Source organism: Sapajus apella, unplaced genomic scaffold, assembly GCF_009761245.1.
Source record: "Sapajus apella isolate SASKATOON/1434 unplaced genomic scaffold, GSC_monkey_1.0 scaffold23, whole genome shotgun sequence".
In the NCBI taxonomy this organism is placed as follows: domain Eukaryota; kingdom Metazoa; phylum Chordata; class Mammalia; order Primates; family Cebidae; genus Sapajus; species Sapajus apella.
Window position 1 is genome coordinate 20,258,050 of NW_022436963.1, and position 25,400 is coordinate 20,283,449.

Here is a 25,400-nt window from a genome sequence, read left to right on the forward strand (position 1 = left end):
CAATATGCCAGAGACTTTCCTCTGGGACAAAGACCAAGGAAACTTTCACTTTCTGCTTTTCAGGATGATTCCAAAGTCTTTGCCTTTACAAGCACTCACTTGAATAACAACTTTATCTAAATCAGTTTACAGTGATGGCATAAAAGATTATTATTTTCTTTGTACAAATCAAGATTAATATTTTTGTGTCACATTCTGTTAGATAAGTTCAGCAGAAATGAAATGATTTCGTTAAAACTTTTTTTCTGTGATAAATGTATATATTTAGATGCAAAGAAGAAAGTATAAAGGACAAAAATCAAAGAATAATTTAGAACACCCATAATCCTGTTACCTCAAGATAAAGAGTAATAAAAGTTTCAACTATTTTCTTATAGAGTCAAAAATACAAATATACATGTGAATCTGGATAGACGGAAATGATTATGTTCAAAAATGCATTTATATATACATACACACACATCTCCTTTTATGGAGTGGGACAAGAATGAGATTTGGAATCAAAAGTAACTGGTTTTAAATCCTTCACAGTTATGAGCTATGAGACCCTTAGACACTTCTACGTCTTCGTTTATGAAATAGGCATAACACTATTCACCTTGTAAGACTGATAATTAAGTAAAATCCAGAGTGGCTCTCAGAATACAGTTTCTGACCAACATCACTTGGGAATTTTTTGCTAACACAAATTTTCAGGCCCCATCCTCAACCTTCTGCAAAGCCTGGGGTGGTTCTCTGCTGGTAAAGTTTGAGAGCCACTGAAATGAAGTACATAAACCCTAATAGGGACTCATAAATGGAGCTGCCATTACTACATTGTGAAATTTAATCTCCTTTTGTCCTAGTTTTCATTGAATCTTATGGAAAACTTGTCCTTTATGGCCCCCCCAGTTAGGTTCAGTTCAATAGCATTCACTGGGCTGAAAGTTAGTACCAGACAGTGGGTATGGGAATAAAGTTCACAGTCGGTATCAAGAGATTCCAGCCTCCTTCTGCATCACATATCTCAGCATCAACTATGAAACCACTTTTTCTTGACCGGACAACTCCACAGATGGTTTCACTGAGGATTTATCCTCAGTGCTTATCAAAATGGGCTCCTGTAGCCTGAACCCCCAATAATACTGGATACCCTTTGATTAGTGGTAGTGAGCATTGTAGCCCTCTCACATGGTGAAACCAACAGGCGCCTTAGAGACCACCTGGTCCAATCTCACACGTTTCACATGGGAGGAAACTGAGGCCTAGGGATAGAATACAGCTAGCTTATGAAGAAGTCTGCAAAGGCATCTGGCCATCTATCTGCTTGCTTTGAGAAAAACACCCTGACTCACTATGGTGGTATTTTGATAAATGACACCAGGCACTCTCACTGACTCAGATTGATTGTCAGATCAGAAATAGCCATCTGCCCTTGCCAGTAATGATAGCAACAGAGACATGCAAGCAAAACCTTCAACAGATTTATTTTACATCAAGTGGAACATATCATAAATAATTAGACTATCTGCTATAGCTTTTAAACAGACAGATATTCTGAATGGTCCTATCTAGACACAACAGTCTCATTACAAAAGCCCCATGAAGCGGGGCTTGGTTTCCCATGCCCATTATCCCAGCTACTTAGGAGGCTGAAGTGGGAGGTCTGCTTGAGCCCAGGAGTTTAAGACCAGCCTGGGCAACATAGTGAGACCCTGTCTCTAAAAGTAGTAATAAATTAAAGCTCCAGGAAGACCTCTGCATTGAATCTGATCTCTCCCTCCCCAGAATGAATACTAACAAAGAGTTGCTACTCATAGCATTTCAAACAGTTACCAGAATAAAGAAATGACTCATAATGTGTTCATTTTTGTTTAAAATTTTTTTTTAACAAAGGTAGAAATGTTTAGAGAAAAAAAAATCTTCCAAAGAGAGAAACAGAATTAACATTTTGGGAGAGAGGGAGAAAGGAATCATGCTATAAACAGCTTTCTCTGTCTTTTTAGAATTTCTTTCTTTTTAAACTCCTTCTAAGGTTTAAACTAATAACTATTTCTTGGGTATCAATTGCCTGTGATCAAGGAGTAATCATATGGTTACTAATATACTCTTGACAGCTTTAGGCCATGCAGTTCTGAGCAGCTGGAAGACAAAGTTCTTGATCACAGCTTCTAATACTCATACATCTCATTAACAGTGTGGGGCCCCACTGGAGTTCCCACTCTCATTTTGACCAAGATGATTTACTCAGCTTGCCCACAGTGCTGCTTCTTGACATTCTGAAGCTCTGAGGAATTCCTCCACACCCTCTGACTTCCTGTAACTGTGCACTGTGGCTCGGTGCATTTCTATTTAGCCCTCCTCTCGCTGTCTTATATTTAACTAGTGTTTCCACTGGATTGCAGGAGTTTTGAAGGCAGAGCAGGATTTCATCTTTCTCCTCTTTTATTTTTTTGTAATACTCCATTGTGGTTTCCCAGAGCCTAAAAAGAACTTGAAATACCTGTTGGCATTGTACTGAATATTCTCAGCCTTTCTCCTCCTATTATATCTACCCAGATATGACCACAACAATAAAATTGGAGCAAGGTAGAGAAAAGTCAGTAATGCTTATAATGAAAGCATAGAAAACAAATCAGATTAAAGCACTATTAATAGCAGACATGAATCATGGGCTAGCCTATTACTAATGACAATAATAGTAACGTATAACTGTGGACATGTGTTATACACTAAGCACTTCCTATACATTCCTTCACTTATCCTCACCTTTGTGGCAGATGTTCCATTATCCCCACTTTACACATGAAGAAACTGATGCCAGGAGAGATCAGGTAATTTCTCCAAAGTCACCTGTCAGAAAGGAAGGAACTGGGACTCTAATTTTGCTTTCTCTGACTTCACACCATCCCATTTTTCCAGAATCAAGAGAATGTGAGCATTCAGGAATATTTTCACATTTTAAACTTTATTCAAAACGCAGTACATAAGGTATATCTTAGTCAGCACTAATTCTTTGCAATCACCAAACTTTCCTAAACACCAGCAGGAGTAGTAATTTTTTAGAGTCACGGTAAGCCCCTTAACTGCCTTCTGAATCAACAAGGAAGATTAAATTATATTTTCTAGACTTTGCATTAGTATATTTCATTACTTTCCAAGTTTTTGAAAATTAATTATCTGAGTAGAGTGAATTCAGTTTGTCTAAACCACTATGGGCTTAAAGACTCTGTTATCTCAGAATTCTTCATCTTAGAATTCTACCTGTTACATTATACAATTAAACAAAATAGTTTTTTCTCATGCATTATAACAATCAGCTCCTTAACTGAAAAGAGATGACCTTTTGAAAGCTTAGAAGAGAATTTACAATGAATACATCCCTTGCCAGTTCTTAGGGCTGGGATACCTTATCTATGAATATACTGCGGTCCCTCAGTGAAAGTTGTCACCAAATTTTTCAATGAAACTAAGAAAACATTTGAAGTGGAATGCATATTTCTGCTCACAGAATGCTAGATGCAGAACAACTAGTTCACTGCAGACAACTGTTTGCTTTAAAATGTAAGCAACATGCCCAGTTCAGGGCTAAAGTGACCAGCGTGCCAACTTTATCACTTTATCAGAATGGCATAGCAGTCCAACAATTCAGCCTCGAGAGAATAGAGATGGAGAACAAAGAAGAGAAGTGAAAAAAACAAACCAGCCTTTCTGTTCTACATGACCTTCTTTCCCGTTTTGCCAATCTGATTTCACACATAGTGACTCATGGTGAAACAGAGAAAACATGGGAATTGCATTCAGATGTGTAGAGGTTAGTAAGAGGTAGTTTTCAAAAGCAGCTCGTTATCCAGTAACACTAGAGTCGCCTTCCATTTCATTTCACTTAGAGTGGCATCTGCAAAGCTGCCAAAATTTTTCTCTAAGTCAGAGAACACACTCCTAAGTTAAACCTTTAAAAAAGGTATTTCAAAGGAGGCAGCTGGTGTTCAGACTGCCAAGGAAGACACTGCCACCTCGCTTCAGAAAGGGGATTTCCGCTCTTTGCTTTCTGTCATTTCATCTCTATTCTGCACTCAGTCCCTTGTCCTGTCTCGAGGTCCCTGTTTTCCTATACCTAACCACTTACACAGCCAATCTAGAAGTAAAGAGGAGCAAACACGCCCGCCCGCTCCCAATGTCCTTTGCTCCGCTGCCTACCAACCGCAAAGCCGATCGAGACGAAGCGGGGGTAGCCTCGTTGACTCAGCTCAGCTGATCGGTTGCCGCCGCCGCCGCCGCCAGATTCCGGAGGCGAAGAACGCAAAGCTAGGAACATGGACGTTAATATCGCCCCACTCCGCGCCTGGGACGATTTCTTCCCGGGCTCCGATCGCTTTGCCCGGCCGGACTTCAGGGACATTTCCAAATGGAACAACCGCGTGGTGAGCAACCTGCTCTATTACCAGACCAACTACCTGGTGGTGGCTGCCATGATGATTTCCGTCGTGGGGTAAGTGGGGTCTCCCCACCCGGGACACCGATCCGGGGCGCGCACAGAGGGGCCTCAGGGTGCAAGATCCCGGGATGTAGAAACGCTCTCTGACCACGCTCGGCGCCTGCCCTGACAATTCTACAAGCCGCCAAGCCAGTGGAAACTTGTTCGCAGGGCGAGGCCTCAGTAACCTGGGGTCCCCTTTTCTGCGCCAAGGGCTGAGACTTGAGGGGGCCCCATAGGGAAAAGAGGACGGGGAGGGAGGAAATTTGCCAACCGCAAGGAAGAAAAAGGAGGGGTTTTTTGTTTTGTTTTGTCACCCTGTGCCAGGATCGGGCTTTTGCTGGGGAGATATTTGTAGCGCCCTCGTCTTTTAAAAATAAGAAGAAAGTGGAAAGTGGCGTAACCCTACCCTGGGGCTAGCTAGGGCGGCAGGGTGTGGACCCGGGGTAGTGCAGAAAGGGCAACCAAGGAGCTACGCACTTTGTTGGTTTCTCTGCCTAATGCCTGCCACACTGTACAGTAAAGCTGAGCTTGGGATCAAAAGGGTGGGTGTCTCCTGGTGGCGCATCTCCCATTGTAGGGTGAAGGCTGCCATGACTCTGGGAACGTGGCCCTCTGGTATTTTCTTCCAGCAGTGGCCAGGCGTGGTCACTTTCTCTGTCTTCACTTCCTAGCCTGGGGTTTCAATGTATCAGACGGCCTTTTCAATACCCGATACTTACAAAATATCCTGTGTTAAGATTGCACATACACCTGCTTTCCTAGAAACCACCTTTCCTTGGAGTTCACCCTTTAAGAAATCTTTCTCTTGCTTATGCAGGATGGATGGTGATATTGTCAATCTTGCTGATTATCTCCTACACATCTTTAAAGAAAAAGCCACCCTCAGACTTTATAAAGGACTCACTTGCCCTTAAATGTCTGACATTTCGATTTCAGGGCAGACATAGAGGGAAGAAGGAGCAAGCTGGCTTGGGAGAAAAGGGAGAAATTCACACCTGAAGGGCGTGGGAAAGGGTGAACAGGGTGGCTTCTTCAGTCCGCTTGCTGCTAGTTGGCTTATACATTGAGCCACCTCTCTGTGCCTGGCCCCATGCCAAGCTCCAAGCAGACCAGGATGAATCAGACTTGAATTCTGGCCCAGGGGCCCCTGGCAGTTGTTGAGAAGCTAAAGGAGCAAACACACAGCACAGAGGAGAGGGGGAGACTTCAGGGGGAGACTTCACAGTTTCTGAGTATGGTTCACAGCAGTCACCCCCATGCAGAGGTGGAAGCCCACATGTGGGACTCTATAGAAAATCGCACAGATCCGTCTTCCGCATTGCTTAAGGAATTGCACCGGGAATGGCTTGGTGTATAGAGGGCACAGGATCTGAGTGAACTAGTGTGGCAGCCAACGTACAAATTAGTCAGGGCAGGGCGGGACAGATCTGGGGCTGGAGGCAGCTGCTTCAGCTCTGTGCTTCAGGCTGCTTTCCTGGAACACTAAAAAATTTCTTTTCTCTTTTTAATTTTTTTGAGACTGAGCCTCCTTCTGTTGCCCAGGCTGGAGTGCAGTGGTGCTATCACACCTCACTGCAACCTCAACCTCCTGGGCTCAAGCAATCTATCTACCTCAGCCTCCCAAGTAGCTGGGACCACAAGTGCACGACATCACACCTAGCTATTTTTTTTTTTTTTTTAAGAGATGTAGGTCTCACTATGTTGCCTAGGCTGGTCTTGACTCCTGGGCTCAAGCCATCCTCTCACCTTGGGCCCCCCAAAGCACTGAGATTACAGGCAGGGGCCACCGAGCCTGGTCAAAAATGTCTTTAAAACAAAATAAGTAGTAAATAGGTTTGCATGAGTTATTTGGTTTTTGTTTGTTTCTTTTCTTTCTCTTTGCGAAGAAGTAGACAGGCATCTTATCTAGTCATCTAGTTATGGAGGTATATTCTTGAGGTTAACTTCAAAAACTTAGATGTGGGGCAAAGTTTGACACAGACCAATTAAAAAAAAAAGTTTATTTTTTTCAGAGATGTGTGCTGCCCAGACCAGGCACAAGCTCAGGCAGCCTTGCTGCCTTTGATGGAATCCATTTTTCACTGTGAAGGCCAAGGGCCAGCCCTTTGACTAAATATAGCTCCGTCAGTATTGTGCCATAGGCCACTAACTCAGGTAGTTTAAGGGTGTTGGCCCTCCTCATTTTCCTTTCAAACAAGACTTGTTGGTTGTCAATGAAATTTTTGAAGGGAAAAAGTGAAAAGTAGCCATGAAGTTTTTAAAACTTACCCTGATTTTTAAAAACGTAGGGAAGATATAGGCTAGTAATAAAGGTTGATTTGAAAATTATGTGGATAAAATGTGAAATTTCCTTCATACTTCAGTAAAAGTTTGGCATATAACCTTCAACTGTTTTCTATGCAAGTATAAACACAGTCAGTGGTTTTTTCTATAAATTGCTCTCCTTTCTTTCTTTATAATATAAATAAAGATGTATTGAGTGCTCTGTGTGTCAGGTACTTTGCAAAGTATTTTACCTGCATTATGTCATCGAATCCAATTTTAAAAACCCTGTTATTATTTTTATCATTAAACCTGAGGCTCAGAGAGGTTAAATTATTTACCCAAAGTCCCAAACTTAGGCTTGTGCTCTTAACTACTATTCCATCTTCCTATGAGTCATGAGGAAGAAACCAAACATCTTCTGGGTTAGGGAGCTTCATTGATTCTAGAACACTTCTCATTCTAAAAAGAACTATCCTCTTTCGGTGATGCTAGTAGATGGGTAGGTCAAAGCAGTGCTGGAAGCTGTTCATGTGGACCCTCCATGGGCTTCTCTCAGAGTTTCTCAGGATGTCTTGGTAGAGTGTATGGGAAAATGTGACCTGGAAAAAAGGGTGTTCAACAATAGTTCCATCCCCTGCTGGTGAGAAGGGCCTCAAGGGAATTGCTGGAGGGCTCTAGTCTCAGCTCTCCAATGTTGAAAACTGGCTTAGGTAAGGGTAGAGAGGCCTGCTCTTCAAGATTTCAGAAAGGGAAATGGAAGAACATAGAAAATATTGTCTAGATCCAAAAACACTGGAAAGAACTGCCCATACCAAGATGGAGATTAAGAGGGATTAGGATAGCGATAAATCTGTGTTTGAACTTCTGATCGGAAGAGACTGAATTATTTACAAAGAATAGCATGAACAGCAGGCTAGAAAACTTGTGTTTTACTGGAAATGTATTTGGATCCTTTACATCAAGAAGGAAAAATGTCTAAGATTGAAGTTGTGGTGGCTTACCTTCTACATCCTTGATGTGAGACGTTTTGGCATTAAGATACTCTTTTTACATCACACACAATAGAAGTCTCCACCTTGATCTTCAAAGACAAAAGCAAAGGCAGTAACTTGCAATTTAAGTACTAAGTATGTGATACATTCTAGTTATGGATGAGAATTTCTATGTCCTTAATGGAATGCCAAACGATTTGAGCTGGAGAACTCTACTCAGTGTGTGAGCTATGGAACAGCAGCATCTTTTGCCTGAGAGCTTGTCGGAAGTGAAGCAACTTAGGCCCCATTTCAGACCTACTGGGTTAGAATCTACATTTTAACAAGAGTTTCAGATGATTCATAGGTACATTAAAATCTGAGAGGCACTGGATTGGTCTGGCTCCAAAGAAACACTGACAAAATTTAAATAAATATACCTATATGCCCAGGTGTCACTTTCAGTGATTCAAAATGTATAGTTCTTGGCAGGGTCCAGGCATCTGGTTTCTTTTTTTTCTAACTTCCTAAGTGATTGTGATATACACCCCAGGGAGAAACACTGATCCTATCGAACCCCCTAACTCTCTGAAATATAAAACCTTGAGGTCACAGGCTAATTGGAACTAAAGCTACTAATACTAGGAAGTGAAATATTTTTTTCATTAAGCCATATTGCAAATTTTCTAAAGCTCTTGATTAGCCAAATTCAACTGCATACACCTGACTCTTAGAACATTTGTAATACTATTGCTGTCTTATTCTAAAAAGTTCTTTTCCTGGTTGGGTGTGGTGGCTCACACCTGTAATCCCAACACTTTGGGATGCAAAGATGGAGGATTGCTTAAGAGCAGGAATTTAAGACTGGCCTGGGTAACATAGTGAAACCCTGTCTGAAAAAAAAATTATTTTCTGCCATTAGAACTCATATTTTCTGGTGTGCCCTCAGAAACACCAACCACACACAGAATTGGCAACATATAAAAATGCCTCTGCTGCTTCTCCAGCATGAGAGGTTGCATTTATTCTCATGCACATACATTTGTGCCTCTCCCTTAAACAGAACCACGTAGCTGCTAAAGGAATGAGCCCATGTTTTCTCAGCTAAAGTAACTCCTCACCATGTGGCCTGATCGTTTGGCCTGTGGATGTGTTGCAGGAGGGTGGAACTGACAGCTGCCACTTTATGCCTTCAGTTATTCAAGATGGCAAGGAGTTTCTGGAAGGCTGGTAATTCTGTTTGAAAAGAGCATTAGTGTAGTCTTCTCCAAATGAGTGTGGCTTGGTGGCTCCCCGCATCTGGTATTATGAAATGTCCATATTGTTTGTACCTTTAAATGCTACAAGGATGATGAACCAAGTTTCCAGTTGGTAGAGAAAAAAAGAGTAAAGCAGCTGTGGGATGCTCTGGATCAGAACGTATTAAAATGATTGCAGACAGAATGAATTGCGCAGTCTGTTTATACTGAAGTCTGTGGAAATGCTTTGGAGATTAGTCAGCTTCAACACCAGTTCTACAGCATTACTCTTATTTGTGTTGCTTCACTCATTCAATCAATAAAGAATATGAATCCCTTACCAACTTCTCAGACACTGCTAGGAGACAGTGAAGAACAGGACAGCTGTGATTCCTGCCATCGTGGAAAGGAAGCAAGACCACATTGAACACCTTAGAATTAATCTGTATACAAGTACAACAAGCGTACAGAAATACACACCTACATAAACACATCCTTCTTAACCTGACTTACCCTATCTCCCGTGTACATTGTGGTTCCAAATTCCAAAACTCTCAGGTGTTAGGAATAGGGGAGGCGTTGAGTATGTAGACAGTGGAAAGGTTTATTAAATTTTACTTATTAACCCACAGCTCGGATCCTTCCACTCCGTTGAACAAATACTGAGTACCTATCATGTGCCAGAACTGTCTAGGCCCTGAGGATACAGTCAGTAGTACAGCTCCACCAGCCTTCACAAATCCTCCCAGAATCCTCCTGGCCTTCCCTGCCCATTTATTTGCACTTGAGGCGGGCATCTGTCTTCCTCTGATGGCTTATGAGTTTCTTCTGAATATAGAACTTTAAGAGATCTGTCAGCACACAGTAAAATTTTAATCTAAAAGTCTTTATCTAGGCTGGGCTCACACCTATAATCTCAGCACTTTGGGAGGCCAAGGCGGGTAGATCACCTAAGCTCAGGAATTTAAGACCAGACTGGGCAAATGGTGAAACCCCATCTCTACCAAAAATACAAAAAAATTAGCCTGGCATGGTGGCATGCACCTGTGGTCCCAGCTACTCAGGAGGCTCAGGTGGGAGGATCTTTTGAGCCTGGTCGGTGGAGGTTGCAGTGAGCCAAGATCACGCCACTGCACTACAGCCTGGGTTACAGAGTGAGACCCCATGTAAATAAATAAATAAATAAATAAAATAGTTAATAATAATTGGTTTTCATTAAATAATCTCTGACACTACACACACACACACACACACACACACACACACACACACACGCACACACACTTTTTTGGAGACAGGGTTTTACTCTGTTGCCCAGGCTGGAGTGTGGTGGCACAGTCATGGCTGACTACAGCCTCTACCTCCCTGGGCTCAGGTGAACCTCTCACCTTAGCATCCTGAGTAGCTAGGACGATAGGCATGTGCCACCAGCCTGGCTAATTTTTGCATTTTTTTTTTTTTTTTTGTAGAGAAGGGCTTTTGCCATGTTGCCCAGGCTGGTCTCGAACTCCTAGGCTCAAGCAATCCTCCTGCCTTGGCCTCCCAAAGTGCTGGGATGACAAGCAAGAGCTATGCCTGACACACCTTTGACACTATTTATGTAACTTTGTTTATCTTAACTTCTCTTCTCCCCTCCCCGTCTGGCTTTTTTTTTTCTTTTTTCAGTGTTTCCTGCCACTTTCAGCCTTTGGTTGGTAGTTTTTGTTTCCCTTCTCTAGGTAAGGATTTACAATGATTCTAGGTAAGATAAATGAGTGTATTTTGGATTCCTGGCCCCCTGTCGTAGAGAGGAGAAGCTCTCACTCAGCTTAGGGACAGAGAGCTTTGTATAGGAAATCCAGTTCAAAAAGGTCAAGACCTGTTTTTGACCTACCCACTTAATATCTAATTAAGCGGCAACATTGGAAATTTATTATTATTTTTCTGGACAAATGAATTCTATCCATATCGCTCAGCTTCAGAAACTTAACCTTTAATACCATCCTCTGTCTCTTGAAATGAGCATGGCTTCCTGTTTCTGAGAATGCCTTCAAGCCCTGTAATTTTAGGCAAAACCTTCAAGCTAACAACTTCAGGTTTACAAGCATTCATCACTGATATATGTATGATAGGATTTCCTGGCCCTCCCTCTCATTATGCAATTTGCTAAAGGAGACACCTGGAAGACAGAAAGCCCTGCTTCTTCTAATCTGCTTCATATCTCTTTGGTGCAGCTTCTCCTTGTCTCAGAGGAACAAAAAAGAAGGCAGAAATTAGGGGTTAGTGAGGCATAAATAGACAGGAAACGTGTGGGAAGGAAGTCTGTGTTACCAAGTTCGTTAGCACTTGTCCAGGCCCTGTCTTCCCTCCACAGCTCTGTAAGAAACACTTCTCAGTAGCTTTGTTTGTTTTGCTTTGTTAAGACAGAGTCTGGCTCCATCACCCAATCTGGAGGCCGTGGCAGGATCATGGCTCACTGCAACCGCCACCTCCCAGGTTCAAGTGATTCTCCTGCTTCAGCCTACCGAGTAGCTGGAATTACAGGCACCACCATGCCAGGCTAATTTTTGTATTCTTAGTAGAGACAGGGTTTCACCATGTTGGCCAGGCTGGTCTCGAGCTCCTGGCCTCAACTGATCTGCCCACCTCAGCCTCCCAAAGTGCTGGGATTACAGCAGTGAGCTAGCCTCACTTTTTTTTTTTTTTTTTAATTTACTAAAATCATTCAGGAAGAACAGTTTGTAAATGAATATTTTTCCACTTTTGTTCCCCTAAAATTATTGGTTGTAAGAGTAACCATGGGTTGCTAATTTTTGAAAGCAGTGATAAGTATACATGAGGATTCATTATACATTCCCTCTACTTATATATTGTTAGACGTTTTCCGTAATAAAAAGTTAAAAAGGATTTCATGAAGTCTAATCAGAGCTTTGTATACAACTATTATTTGAAGCTCCATCACTGTAGGAAGCGTCAGATTTATGGTTTGTAACCCAAGTCCAACCTGTTGTTTATTGAAAACAAAAGAAAACCTGGAGGTTCCTAAGGCTTGCCTTAGTGTGAACACTTTTAACATACCAACTGCAGAAAAGAGAATGGCTGGTTTGGATGCTAGTGTTTAGTCTGTCCCAAATTACACAGGATACAGTAAATATTTAGGAAATGGCAAGAATGCAATAAATCCTCTAGGCCTTCCTAATTCAGTTGGTGAGGAAAATCTCACTATGACCTTTCTGTGACAAAAGAGACAGGCTCCCATTCAGTTTTACCTACTGTGCAGTCTCCTTTCCTCCATGATCCTTAGGCCCAGGAGACACTGGTCTCATTTACTCAAGACTGATTTGTGTCCAAAGCCCACGTTTATACCTGTAGTCAAAAATAGTTCTTCATTCTGGGAGGCCGAGCCGGGTAGATCACTTGAGGTCAGGAGTTCAAGACCAGCCTGGCCAATATGGTGAAACTCCGTCTCTCCTAAAAATACAAAAATTAGCTGGGCATGGTGGTGCATGTCTGTAATCCCAGTTACGGGGGAGGCTGAGGCATGAAAATCGCTTAAACCTGGGAGGCAGAGGTTGCAGTGAGCTGAGATGGCACTACTGCACTCCAGCCTGGGCAACAGAGCGAGACTCTCTCTCAAAACAAAAAAAGTACTTGCAAGGACAGAAGCCACGTTGAGAAACCAAAACAGTCACAGAAGTCTGTGGAATTACTTGAGGACTCAGAGAGCAAGAGGAGCCTGTAGGGAAGGCTCTGCAGGGGTGTGAGTCTCCATCCATCCCATTCCTGCCGTCCTTCTTGGCCGCCCAGCAGCAAAGCTTACAGAGGCTCCTCCTTCCAGCAAGCCAAAGTGCCCTTCTGCTTCATTCTATCATTTCATAATAATTGTCCCTTACATGTGTGTAGGAATTCAGATGATTTTTCCCCACTTTCGCCTTTTCATTTGTCTCTTTCATCACAGCTCTGTGAAGGAATTATTTCTCCAAGTAATACTGAGTATACAGTGAGACTAACACTGTATACTCAATACTCTGTGATGAGATGCTAAGCCTTTTAACAGTGGTTTATCCAAGATACATCTCATGTCACTTAACTTATGGCCATAGAAAGTTGCTGAACGTATTTAAATAATGTGAAAATGTGCTAGATTCTTACTTACCTTTTTTTTTTTTCCTTTCAACAAATATTTATAAAATACCTACTCTGTGCCAGGTACTGTGCTAGACGCTGGGGATAAAATATCATAGTCCCTGTTCTCATGGAGTGTAATCTTTAGTAGGGTCTAGAGACATTCATCCAATACTCATGTAAATAAATGTGAAACTGCCATGAGGATAGTGCTGTGAAAAAAAGAAGCATGGGCCGGGTGCAGTGGCTCACGCCTGTAATCCCAGCACTTTGGGAGGGTGAGGCGGGTGGATCACGAGGTCAGGAGTTTAAGACCAGCCTGGCCAATATGGTGAAACCTCGTCTCTACTAATAATGCAAAAATTACCTGGGCGTGATGGTGCGTGTGAGTAATCCCAGCTACTCGGGAGGCTGAGGCAGGAGAATCCCGTGAACCTGGGAGGCAGAGGTTGCAGTGAGCCGAGGTCACACCACTGCACTCCAGCCTGGGCGACAGAGTGAGACTCCATCTCAATAAAACAAAAACAAACAAACAAACAAAAACACACGTTGGCTGGACACAGTGGCTCATGCCTGTAATTTCAGCACTTTGGGAGGCCAAGGCAGGAGGAACACTTGAGCCAGGAATTTGAGACTTTGAGACTAGCCTGGGCAACATAGTGAGATCCCATCTCTACAAAAAAAAAAACAAAACAACATTTAAAATTAGCCAGGCATGCTGGCACTTACCTGTAGTTTCAGCTACTTGGGAGGCTAAGAAAGTGCACTTGACTGGAAGGTAGAGGCTGCAGTGAGCTACGACCGTGCCATCACACTCCAGCTTGAATGACAGAGCAAGAACCTTTCTTGAAAAAAAAGAAAAGAAAAGAAAAGGCATATGGAGCTGTGCTCTGGTCAGAGAGACTGAGGAAAGGCTGACTGAGCTGCAACCTGAAGCAGGGTAGAGTGAGGTCTGCGCACAAATTATCCTCTTGCCCGATTCACCCCACCCTGAGATGGCCAAAAGGCGAGGTGAGTTCTAGGGTAGACAGAAGCCCTGAGTGGATGGAGGTGGGATCAGGAGATGGTGTGCCAAAGCTGACAGGTAGGACAGCTGCTAGCCCCGAGAGCTCCTTCATGCTCATTACTAAGGCACCTCTTCCTGTCCTAGCAGATGCCACCTAAGCCAAATTTTTGCTTGTGTCATGGAGTACGTGACCTGGATTCCAGGCCCACTTACCCACTCAGCCAGGCACCAACTCCACAACTATAACTATATACAGTGGCCCTGGCTGCAGAGGCAGGCAGGGGCCAGACCCTGCAAGGCCTTGTAGAATGTGTAAAGAATTCTGTTTTTAGTCTAAGAACAATGAGAAGCAAGAAAATGGTTGGGTGGTTTCCTATGTGCAGAGATCCCGCTGGCTGATTAAGGGACACAGAGAAACATCGCCAATTCAGAGAAGTCCACTGTGAGTAAATTGTTCCCCACTTTTTCAGTGAGTCAGCCTTTCTCAGGAACCATACTGCAAAAATAGCTTTTTTGGTTAGAAAAATTGGAACTTAGTGCAAAGCTGCCTGCACTTCTCAGGAAATATTTTGTTGCCTCTTTGGTGTTCTTTTTGGCCTTGCAGCATGACAGGAGTCACCAAATGTGCCCTTGAGTTGATCCAAGGATTTCTGTTACGGCAAACTTTTATTACCAACTTTGTGATTGGTGGTTTTGGACAAATGTCTTAACTTGTATATTCCTTAGCTTGCTTATGTGTAAAGCGAGGTGGGTTAGCAAGATCCTTCCTAGCTCTAAAATTTTGTGAGATTTTTTTTTCCCCCTTTCAGCAACTTGTGGTAAAACTATACATATAGCTACTGAATCACATTGGCAAGTTTAAGACCTGTATCCACACCCACTAATAGCCACCTTGTTTCAGAGAGAATTTAGATTGTAGAGGGATCTCCCAGGATGATCTTTGGTTATCAGGTTACTCAGAATGTGGGGGAAATCCCTAAAGCTGGTTAACAATACAGAATGAGTTCTACTGTGAGTTGCTGCCACAACTGGTACCCTTGTTTTTGTGTTTGTCCCCTGGATCTCTTTGGATGTGTTTCTTGCCTTCTCTGGGCCTCAGTTTGGTTATCTGTATAATTGGACTAGACTGAGTCATCTTTGAAGACTGCTACAAAATTTCTGTGATGGGATTCTAAACCTTTTTACAACCATAAATGACTGCCCCAGAATGTGTAACTATTATAGGGAATAATTTATTTATTGGAATGGGGTAATACATGTTCATTTTTTAAATATATAAACACATGTATTAATATATTTTTAATCTCACAACAGAAAAACATTATGGTTTTCCAGTTGCAAAACTAGGTCCTGTTTCTACCTATATCCATGTGACAGAAAATCACGTTCTGCCTCTCTCCTCTCTTTCTCCTCTGTTTTCTGTCTCTCATTCTTTTTTTTTTTTTTTTTCCTTTTGAAACAGTCTTGCTCTGTCTCCCAGGCTGGAGTGCAGTGGCACAATCTCAGCTCACTGCAACCTCCACCTCTTGGGTTCAAATGATTCTCGTGTCTCAGCCTCCTGTATAGCTGGGATTACAGGCATGGACCACCACGCCCAGCTAGCTTTCATAGTTTTAGTAGAGATGAGGTTTCGTCGTGTTGGCCAGGCTGGTCTCAAACTCCTGGACTCAGGTGATCTGCCCACCTCAGCCTCCCAAAATGCTGGATTACAGGTGTGAGCCACCAGGCCCAGCCCTCTTTCTCACTCAAGGACTATCGGTAAGTGAAACTCCACCCAGCCAGAGAGCCCAGAGCCAGTTGTCTACATAAAAGATGGGCGGCATATTGATGGAAAGTTTTGTTCTAAAAGTTTTTGGGGTTTGTTGTGATTGGTGTGATTAACAGCCCAACTGTTTTTAAAGCATCTCAAGCAAGAACTGGTTTTCAAATTTCTGAGGATTTCTGTTAATCTCTGGAGTGTGTGTGTGTCTGTCTGTCTTATTTTGCTCCAAGCACAGGTAAGTGCCAGGGCATTGGAGTGGTATACATTTTATCAGAACATAGAAGAAAATCACTTCTGCTCAGAGTAACTTTGTTAGTGTTTCTTTCCAGCTTGGAAACTTGGTTACTTTCTAATTATAGGCTGTTGCTGGGGAGGTTGTGAACTAAAACCAGTGCTATAGGACTCCAAGCTGTTCTGTTCCCTTGAACATGAGCAACAGGAACAGGTGAAAAGCGAATTTGGAATTGCTTGAGTTAGCCCTGGATTTTTCATTGTTCTTCTTCCTGGACTTTATGCACTCAACCTAACTATTTACTTTTCTAGAGGAAAGTAGAAAAAGCTTGACATGAATTGTATTATATGCTTCACTTCATGAATTATTATTTTAATAAGTATTTTAGAATGAACTGAGTAGGAGCCCTTTGATGCTTTGCTGCCAGCCAACCCTCTCCCATTTACAGAGTATGCAAAGGAATTTCCTTAAATTTCAATCCTCCATTTGAGTTCTTTGTGTTGATTGATTTGATCTTTTCTTTTTCCTTTTTTTTTTTTTAGATGGAGTTTCACTCTCACTCAGGCTGGAGTGCAGTGGTGCAATCTCGGCTCACTGCAGCCTCTGCCTCCTGGGCTCAAGCGAGTCTCCTGCCTCAGCCTCCTGAGTAGCTGGGATTATAGGCACATGCCACCATGCCCAGCTAATTTTTGTATTTTTAGTAGAGACAGGGTTTCACCATATTGGCCAGGATGGTCTCAATCTCCTGACCTCGTGATCCGCCCACCTCAGCCTCTCCAAGTGGTAGGATTACAGGCGTGAGCCACAGTGCCCAGCAATCTTTGCTTTTCTTTACGGCTCAGAAGAAACATTTGAGTAGGTTATAGGTCAAAGTCAAGGCTTTGTAAAAGGGTTTGTTACATCCAGGAGCCTTTCCCCAATTTCATTTGTTCATTTTTAAATATCAGTTTTTTAATTCATCAAGGAATACATGGAATACATCAGGGAATACATCAATACACCAAGGAATTCATCAAGGAATACATTTATTTTCATATTTTTTTTCAAATACAAAGAACACATTTGAAAAAAATATGAAAATAAAAATAAGCAAATGGAAATAAACTCCTCATCCTACTATACTGTAGTCTTCAGTATAATTTCTCAATTTCTCTAAGTATCTTTTTATTTTTAATTGACAGGATCTCACTCTGTTACCCAGGCTAGAGTGTCATGACGCAGTCACACCTCACTGCACCCTGACCTCCTGAGCTCAGGTGATCCTCCCACCTCAGCTTCCCAAGTAGTGGGTATTACAGGTGTGGACCACCACACCTGGCTAATTTTTGTTGGGTTTTTTTTTGGTAGAGATGGGGTTTCACTATGCTGTCTAGGATGGTCTCAAACTCCTGGGCTCAAGCAATCCACCTACCACCTCAGCTTCCCAAAGTGCTGGGATTACAGACATAAGCTACCACACTGGCCTAGAATCTTTTGTGGTGCTGGGATTAGATGTATTAATCTGTAAGAGTTTTAAGGCCTCTTCATTCACTCTCCACTTATTACAACCTGCTGAAGGGAATTGTAGTTTTGCCTTATCAGATTCTTTTTTTCCTCAGGCATATAAGGAAATTTTTGTCTTTCCCAGACCAATTCTGGGGTTATCGCCAAAGATAGGGAATAATCCAGATAAAATAAAATAGAAAGGAAAGTGAAAAGAGGCCAAGTAGGCTCAGATAACAGAACCAAGAGGGAGGAGAAGAGGGCAGACAGAATGGCATGTGTACTGGGTATTAGGGAAGCTTGGGACACTGGGGTGGTACAGACTGGCACAAGAGGATCTGGAGGATGACCAGAAAACCAGGGTTTTGATTGGAGAAGGAACAGCTTCACTGTGGTTCATGAATTGAAATTCCTTTAATGTTGTTGGAGAGATGGGACAAGTAGGGATGGATTTCTGTGGTTGGCCTGTGCCAAGTGGGGGTTGTGGATTGGAGAGCAGCTGCTTTTATATTTTTATATTTCCTTTTTTATATTTTTATTTCTGATTATGAAATAATATACTAATTGTAGAAATTTCTTTTTTTTTTTTTGAGACAGAGTCTCAAAAAAGTGATTCTGTTGCTTGAGCCTCCTGAGTAACTGGGATTACAAGTACCCACCACCAGGCCCGGCTAATTTTTGCATTTTTAGTAGAGGTGGGGTTTCACCATGTTGGCCGGCTGGTCTTGAACTCTTGACCTCAGATGATCCACCTGTCTAGGCCTTTCAAAGTGCTAGGATTACAGGCGTGAGCCACCTCACCTGGCATAAATTTATTCTTCATAATGTGTTTCCTCTATTATAAATAGTAGTGTAATTGCTATCACATAACGAAGACCTTTGTTATGTAAGAATGAATCCGGAACTGTGTGCTTGAAAATCTGCACTGATAACTCATCTCCTAATGATACTTTGGGCATTTTGAAAGACTTATAATGAACTCTCTGTGTGAGGAGTCATAAACTCAAATACCTCCACGGGGCAGGCAGGTTATGTAAGAGAGTGATTCAGGCCAGCTATTAGAAAAACAATGATTAGGCTCGGTACAGTGGCTCATGCCTATAATCCTAGCATTTTGGGAGGCCAAGGTGGGCAGATCAGTTGAGGCCAGGAGTTCAAGACCAGCCTGGCCAACATGGCAAAACTCCATCTCTATTAAAATACAAAAAATTAGCCGGACGTGGTGGCATGCACCTGTAATCCCAGCTACTCAGGAGGGTGAGGCATGAGAATTGCTTGAACCTAGGAGACAGAGGTTGTGGTTAGCCAAGATCATGCCACTGCATTCCAGCCTGGGTGACGGAGCAAGACTATGTCTCAAAGAAAAAAAAAAAAAAAAAAGGAAAAACGATGATTAGTAGCCCCTCACTTTGGGCCTCTGTGTCCATGATGCAGTAGAGAGCATTGTGGACTGGGGCTCAATGAAGAGCATTTATTCTGTCTGAATGAAAAGGCACTGAAGCCAGCTGTTGACATGTGGGAAAGTGGGCCTAACGCTGTTAGATTTTCTTGTTTTAGGAGAATAAGAAATCCCAAGTTTTATGGATTTTTTAACACATGAGTTTCAAGTAAAAGTTTATAAAAACACTGTACAGGCCAGACAAAAGTGTGATTGTAGACTGAATCTGGCCCATGGAGGCCATTATGTGGCCTGCAGTCTACATTCATCCATTATGGACTTCCATGAGGATTTAAATAAATCCTTAACACAACCTGCTGTGCACTAGAGCCCAGGGTGTGTGGAAGCTAAACACAGTCCCTTCAGGAGTTTTAGTCTTCAAAATTGTGAGCCTCTAATGAAATATGGACTACTTTGATGGGAACTGCCTGGGTGTGATCTCAGGTCCACCTTTTTTTTTTTTTTTTTGAGGCAAAGTCTCACTCTGTCACCTAGGCAGGAGTGCAGTGGTGCAATCTTGGCTCACTGCAGCCTCAATCTCCCAAGTTCAAGTAATCCTCCCACCTCAGCCTCCTGAGCAGCTGGGAATATAGGTATGTGTCACCACACTTGGCTAATTTTTGTATTTTTGTAGAGATGGGATTTTGCCATGTTGCCTGGGTTGGTCTTGAACTCCTGGGCTCAGGTGATCCTCCCACCTTGGCCTCCCAAAGTGCTGGGATTACAGGTGTGAGCTACCATTCCTGCCCTTCCCCACCATTTTCTTACCTCTGTGCCTCAGTTTTCCTTCCTTCCTTTCCTTCCTTCTTTCTTCCTTTTTTGGTGGAGTCTTGCTCTGTCGTCCAGGCTGAAGTGCAATGGTGCCATCTCGGCTCGTTGCAATCTCCCCCTCGTGGATTCAAGTGATTCTCCTGCCTCAGCCTCCTGAACAGCTGGGACTATAGGCATGCGCCACCACATCTGGCTAATTTTTGTATTTTTAGTAGAGACAGAGTTTCACCATGTTGGCCAGGCTGGTCTCGAACTCCTGACCTGGTGATCCACCCGCCTTGGCCTCCCAAAATGCTGGGATTACAGGCGTAAGCCAACATGGCTGGCCGCCTTAGTTTCTTCATTTGAGAAATGAAATAATAGTATCGCCTTTATAAGTTTATGAGAAATTAAATGAGACAATTTAGAGAAAGTATTATTAGTAAATTCTCAGTAATTGTTTTTATTCCTCTTTTTCATCCTTCTTCTTTTGCTACTTCTGTTGCTGAACTAGTCACCCCTACTTTTTCTTCCCCGTATCTCAGGTTTCTGAGTCCCTTCAACATGATCCTGGGAGGAATCGTGGTGGTGCTGGTGTTCACAGGGTTTGTGTGGGCAGCCCACAATAAAGACGCCCTTCGCCGGATGAAGAAGCGCTACCCCACGACGTTCGTTATGGTGGTCATGTTGGCGAGCTATTTCCTTATATCCATGTTTGGAGGAGTCATGGTCTTTGTGTTTGGCATCACTTTTCCTTTGCTGTGTAAGTGAACCTGAGTTTTCTTTTTCTTATATCATAAAAAAAATTAGTAGCAATTATCCAATGGGAATTCCATAACCTTTTTTTTTTTGAGATAGAGTCTTACTCTGTTGCCCAAGCTGGAGTGCAGTGGCCCAATATCAGCTCACTGCAAACTTCGCCTCCCAGGTTCAAGTGATTCTCCTGCCTCAGCCTCCCAAGTAGCTGGGATTACAGGTGTGAGCCACTGCATGCCACCACACCTGGCTAATTTTTGTATTTTGAGTAGAGTCAAGGCCGTGTAGTTCATTAATTCCACAAATATTTGTTGGGATGTGTCTTACTTTTTTTTCTTTTTTTGAGATGGGGTCTACTCTGTCACCCATGCTATGGTGTGATCTCGGCTTACTGCAACCTCTGCTTCCTGGGCTCAAGTGATCCTCCCACCTCAGCCTCCTGAGTAGCTGGGACCACAGGTGCACACTCAGCTAACTTTTTGTATTTTTGGTAGAGAGGGGTTTCACCATGTTGCCCAGGCTGATCCTGAACTCCTGAGCTCAAGTGATCCTGCTGCCTTGGACTCCCCAGGTGTTGGGATTACAGGCGTGAGCCATGGCACCCAACCGTGTCATACATTCTTATGGGGACACAACAGCAAACAGAACAGAGACAAATCCCAGGTCATACAGCAGGGATGTGGTATAACCTGTACTAGACCCCAGATTTTTATAATTCTAGAGTCTATTCTTCTTTAAGTGCCATTTCTATTGTCCTGACACAGGAATGAATGTATTTATTATTTGAAAGTAACTATTCTCTACTTGCTCAGGAGATCATAACTAGTGTTAAGAGTTTGGTAAGTCTATAGGAATAATTGGCTCAATATGTAGGTAGTAAATACTCAGATTCTGGTTAAGAGATCTAGACATTCCCTAAGTTTTACATGCATTATTTACTAAGACTCCAAACACTTGAAGCCTAAAATAGAGAAGAAATAAAATCCCAGCCTAATCAGCAGAAATCTGATTAAAATTTTAGTGTATTAAGTGACAGGCACATCCCTTTAACTTTCAGTAACATTTTACATGTGCATTCATTCCATTAAATGAAATTAATTGCTTGTATAGTGCTTTGTTAGATTAAGCCCAGAATATTCATGGATGCATCCCACACCATATTGGATAAAATATTTGAACCAACAAATTCAGACTTTTTGAAGTTTTCTTCAGGTTTTCTGTAGGTGATACAGGCTTAGTATTTCAATGATGCTATTTAATCAAACAGCTTGCTAATTTCAACACCGTTCCATATCAGAGTCTGCGACAGGCCAGTGTAATGAAATGTATCAGAGGTAGGCAGTCAAGCGTCCTGATTTCTATTCTTAGACTGCTGGAAACCAGATTTGGACCAGTCATCCTAAATGGACTGTAGTTCATTCATCTCTAAAATAAGGAGATTAGATAAGTGATTCCCAAACCGATAACTGTGAAGATCATCCAGGATACTTTTTTAAAATATAAATTTCCCAGCCACACCTTTATTTTGTGGATCAACAGTGGTGCCCAAGAATGTTATATTTTTAGAAAGCTCCTCAACTATTTCTGATGGACGGTCTAGGTTGATATCCTCCAGATGAATCCACATCAGTGTTTTTCAAAATGAAGGTCCAAGATCCACCTACATCAGAATCATCCAGAGTATTAAAATAATGAATTTCTGGAGCCTTCCCTCAGTTGTAACAGTCTGAATTTGGGGTGGTGGAGACGAGGAAATTGCAGGCTCTCCAGGTGATTTGAATGCACATGGAAGTTGTAAAACCACTGGTATAGATCACATATGGAGAGAGGGTTACCTGTTTAAAATACAGATTCCCAGGCCTGTGTCTTTAAGGCTCAGGTTGAGGAGGTCCAAGAAAGGGGACAGGGAATCTGTGGTAAAATAATCAAACAAGTTTGGGGAACAGTGGGCTACATAAACTCTATAAAGCCCTTAGACTTTTAAATCTAGAATTCTATACCCAACACTTTGGGAGAAGCTCCTGGGAGGCACTTTAAAAGTGGACTTCACTCACATGCTCCTGCAGGGAACAAGATACAGATAATACCTGAATCAAGCAAGAGTTCTTTTCTGGAAAGCCTCCGGTAAGTTGATTTTTAGGTAGGATGGAATCACGTTGCTTCACTCGGAATTTCAGGGCATTTAAGTAACATCTTCAAGGTGATGATGATGTCAGTGTGCGAAGGAAAGGGTGTGGCTTCCAGATTATGGTCCTTCCTGTTGAATACAGCATTTTCCTTCAATGTGGCAAAAAACTATGCATGACTTGATGAAGAGCTTTATATAAAGTCCAAGGAGCCATTTGAAGGCTTGGATCAATTAGAGAAGCGGACTGGACTGTAGCTAACTAAGGCAGTTCACTGAAAGTGTGGAGAGAGGGAGTGTAATATTGATGTGGCAAAACAGAGTTGTTGCTTTGGGGTTAACCAGGTGTCACTTCTCTGCAGTGATGTTTATCCATGCATCGTTGAGACTTCGGAACTTGAAGAACAAACTGGAGAATAAAATGGAAGGAATAGGTTTGAAGAGGACACCGATGGGCATTGTCCTGGATGCTCTAGAACAGCAGGAAGAAAACGTCAACAAATTCACTGACTATATCAACAAAATGAAGGAATAAACATAACTTACCAGAGATAGGATTGCAGCAGAAATTGAGTTGCAGTTTGCCCTTGTCCAGACCTACTTTCTGCTTGTGTTTTTGAAATAGGAGGTGCACGTACCACCCAGTTATCTATGGGAGCATGCATGTGTAGGCCGAACTATTATCAGCTCTGATGTTTCAGAGGGGAGGCCTCAGAGACGAAAGAAAACCACCACCCTCCTATTGTGTCTGAAATTTCATTGTGTTTATGAAATCTAATGGGAAATAGATCACACTATTTCTTTAAGGGAATAAAAAAGTAAAAGAATTATGGCTTTTAAAGCAACAATACTATTACAGTAATAAAAAATCATTGCAAAGTATCAAGACAATACGAGTAAATGAAAAGGCTGTTAAAGTAGATGACATCATGTGTTAGCCTGTTTCTAATCCCCTCGAATTTTAAGTGTGGAATATAAATTAGTTTTTATTATTCTTCTTGAAGAATCAAAGATGATCTCTCTCACTTTGCCCTGTTTGACGTGCAGTGGAAACTGGTTAAACCAGTTGTTTATACTTTGTTTACAAATATAAAAATAGCTGTCTAGGATATTTTGTTACATTTTTGTAAATTTTTGAAATGCTAGTATATGTTTTCACCAGCAGGTATTTGTTGCAAACTTAATGTCACTTCCTTAAGATGGTTACAGCTCTCTAACCTGTATTATTCTGGACAGACCTGTTAAAAAACAGACAAAAAAAATAAAACAAACTTGACTTTTGTTTACCTTGCACATTTTTTGTTATTACAATGAAAAAACAAAAAAGGTCCAAGATAATGTTTCCCATTTTTTTTTATTGTTTAGTTTTTAACTGGAACATTTAGAAAGAAGGAAATGAATGTGCATTTTATTAATTCCTTAGGGGTATAAGGAGGACAATAATGGCTGATCATTTGAAATTTGAAAAACATCTTTAGATGACCAAGCAAAAAGACTTTAAAAAGTGGTAATGCAAATGGAATGCAGCTTCTGCAGCTCATAAAAATTTTAGATGGCAACTGTTAAAACCATATGCTTTTATAGCTAGACATTAGAATTACGATAGCATGAATTTATACATTCTATTACTTTTCATCCGTTCCTCATGTTTTCATAAACAGGTTATAAAAAATGTTTTGCCTGCCAATTGAATGATTTCATAGATGAAGTGGAAACATTTAGGTTTCCATAGCCATTAAATTGTGAAGTCAACTGGAGTGGTACTTACTGAAGAAACTCTTTGTATGTCCTAGAATAAGCAGCAATGATATGCTCCTTCTAATCTTTCTTGCATTTTAAATTCTCAGCCAACCTATAGCCATCATCTTTAGCACAGTGATATCACCATGACTTTACAGACATGGTCTAGCATCTGTACCCTTACCCAAATATGAAGAATAAAATTGATTAAAGGTTTTTTTGGTGAGACTTTATTTAACACACATCTGTCTTAAATATCTGAAACACTTGGCGACGACCCTATATACAGTGAAGATGTACTATATAGCAAACACTTTAGCTGTTTCAGATACTGTTTAGTAAAGCTTGAATACTTTAAACTTGCAGCCACAATAAAACAATTCTAGTCCTATTTTTAAACCTGACATGAGTTTTATATACATGTTAGCCCCTTTCATTTTCTGCAAGGTGAATTCTGATGACGAAATATAGTAAACACAGAAAGACTAATAAAAAAAAAAGATATTCGTAATTACTAATGGCCAGTGGTCAATTCTGGAAGGGTAATAGAAAAATGTAACATATAAATGTGGTAAATTATGATTACACTTGAAAAACCAGTTAAAATATGTAAGATCTTTAGAATCAGGTGGTAGTTAGAAAAAGCATAATGTGAACTGTTTCACCTCTTTTGGCAAAACCTGTGTATTGAGGCCATAAGCTATGACATTGGATCATCTTTTCTTTTTGTGTATCTAAGATAAAAATCCTCTTTCAGCACTTTTTGAAATTCCTGACTTTGTTAATACTGTGGCTATACAAACAAATGCATAGGGGCTTTCTTTTTTTTTTTTTTTTTTTGAGCCGGGGTTTTGCTCTTGTTGCCCAGGCTGGAGTGCAATGGCACAATCTCCACTCCCCACAACCTCCGCCGCCCGCGTTCAGGTGATTCCCCTGCCTCAGTCTGCCAAGTAGCTGGAATTATAGGCATGAGCTGCCATGCCCAGCTAATTTTGTATTTTTTTTTTTTTTAAGTAGAAACAGGGTTTCACCATGTTGGTCAGGCTGATCTCAAACTCCTGACTCTGGTGAT

At 41.7% G+C, this 25,400-nt stretch overlaps 1 protein-coding gene and 1 long non-coding RNA gene across 2 annotated transcripts; one reads left to right on the plus strand and one right to left on the minus strand.

The window, feature by feature from the left end:
• The first annotated feature begins 3,782 nt into the window (after nucleotides 1-3,782).
• On the plus strand, nucleotides 3,783-24,828 carry ARL6IP5 (ADP ribosylation factor like GTPase 6 interacting protein 5). Its single transcript, XM_032290453.1, has 3 exons — nucleotides 3,783-4,471; nucleotides 20,253-20,470; nucleotides 22,951-24,828. Exons 1-3 carry the CDS (start codon nucleotides 4,296-4,298, stop codon nucleotides 23,121-23,123), a joined length of 567 nt encoding a protein of 188 aa, XP_032146344.1. The 5' UTR covers nucleotides 3,783-4,295; the 3' UTR covers nucleotides 23,124-24,828.
• Nucleotides 6,445-9,884, minus strand: LOC116559504. The gene is made up of 2 exons (XR_004272482.1): nucleotides 7,726-9,884; nucleotides 6,445-7,323 (listed from the first exon to the last, which is right to left on the minus strand). It is a non-coding gene; the product is annotated as an uncharacterized LOC116559504 (long non-coding RNA).
• Nucleotides 24,829-25,400: the final 572 nt, after the last annotated feature.

What these genes read in the sequence shown, in the direction of transcription:
- ARL6IP5 (XM_032290453.1), top strand. Translation starts at nt 4,296, where the DNA reads ATGGACGTTAATATCGCCCCACTCCGCGCCTGGGACGATTTCTTCCCG. An exon ending in ATGATGATTTCCGTCGTGGG is followed by an intron (nt 4,472 to 20,252) that starts GTAAGTGGGGTC and finishes CCCGTATCTCAG; the next exon opens with GTTTCTGAGTCCCTTCAACA. An exon ending in CATCACTTTTCCTTTGCTGT is followed by an intron (nt 20,471 to 22,950) that starts GTAAGTGAACCT and finishes ACTTCTCTGCAG; the next exon opens with TGATGTTTATCCATGCATCG.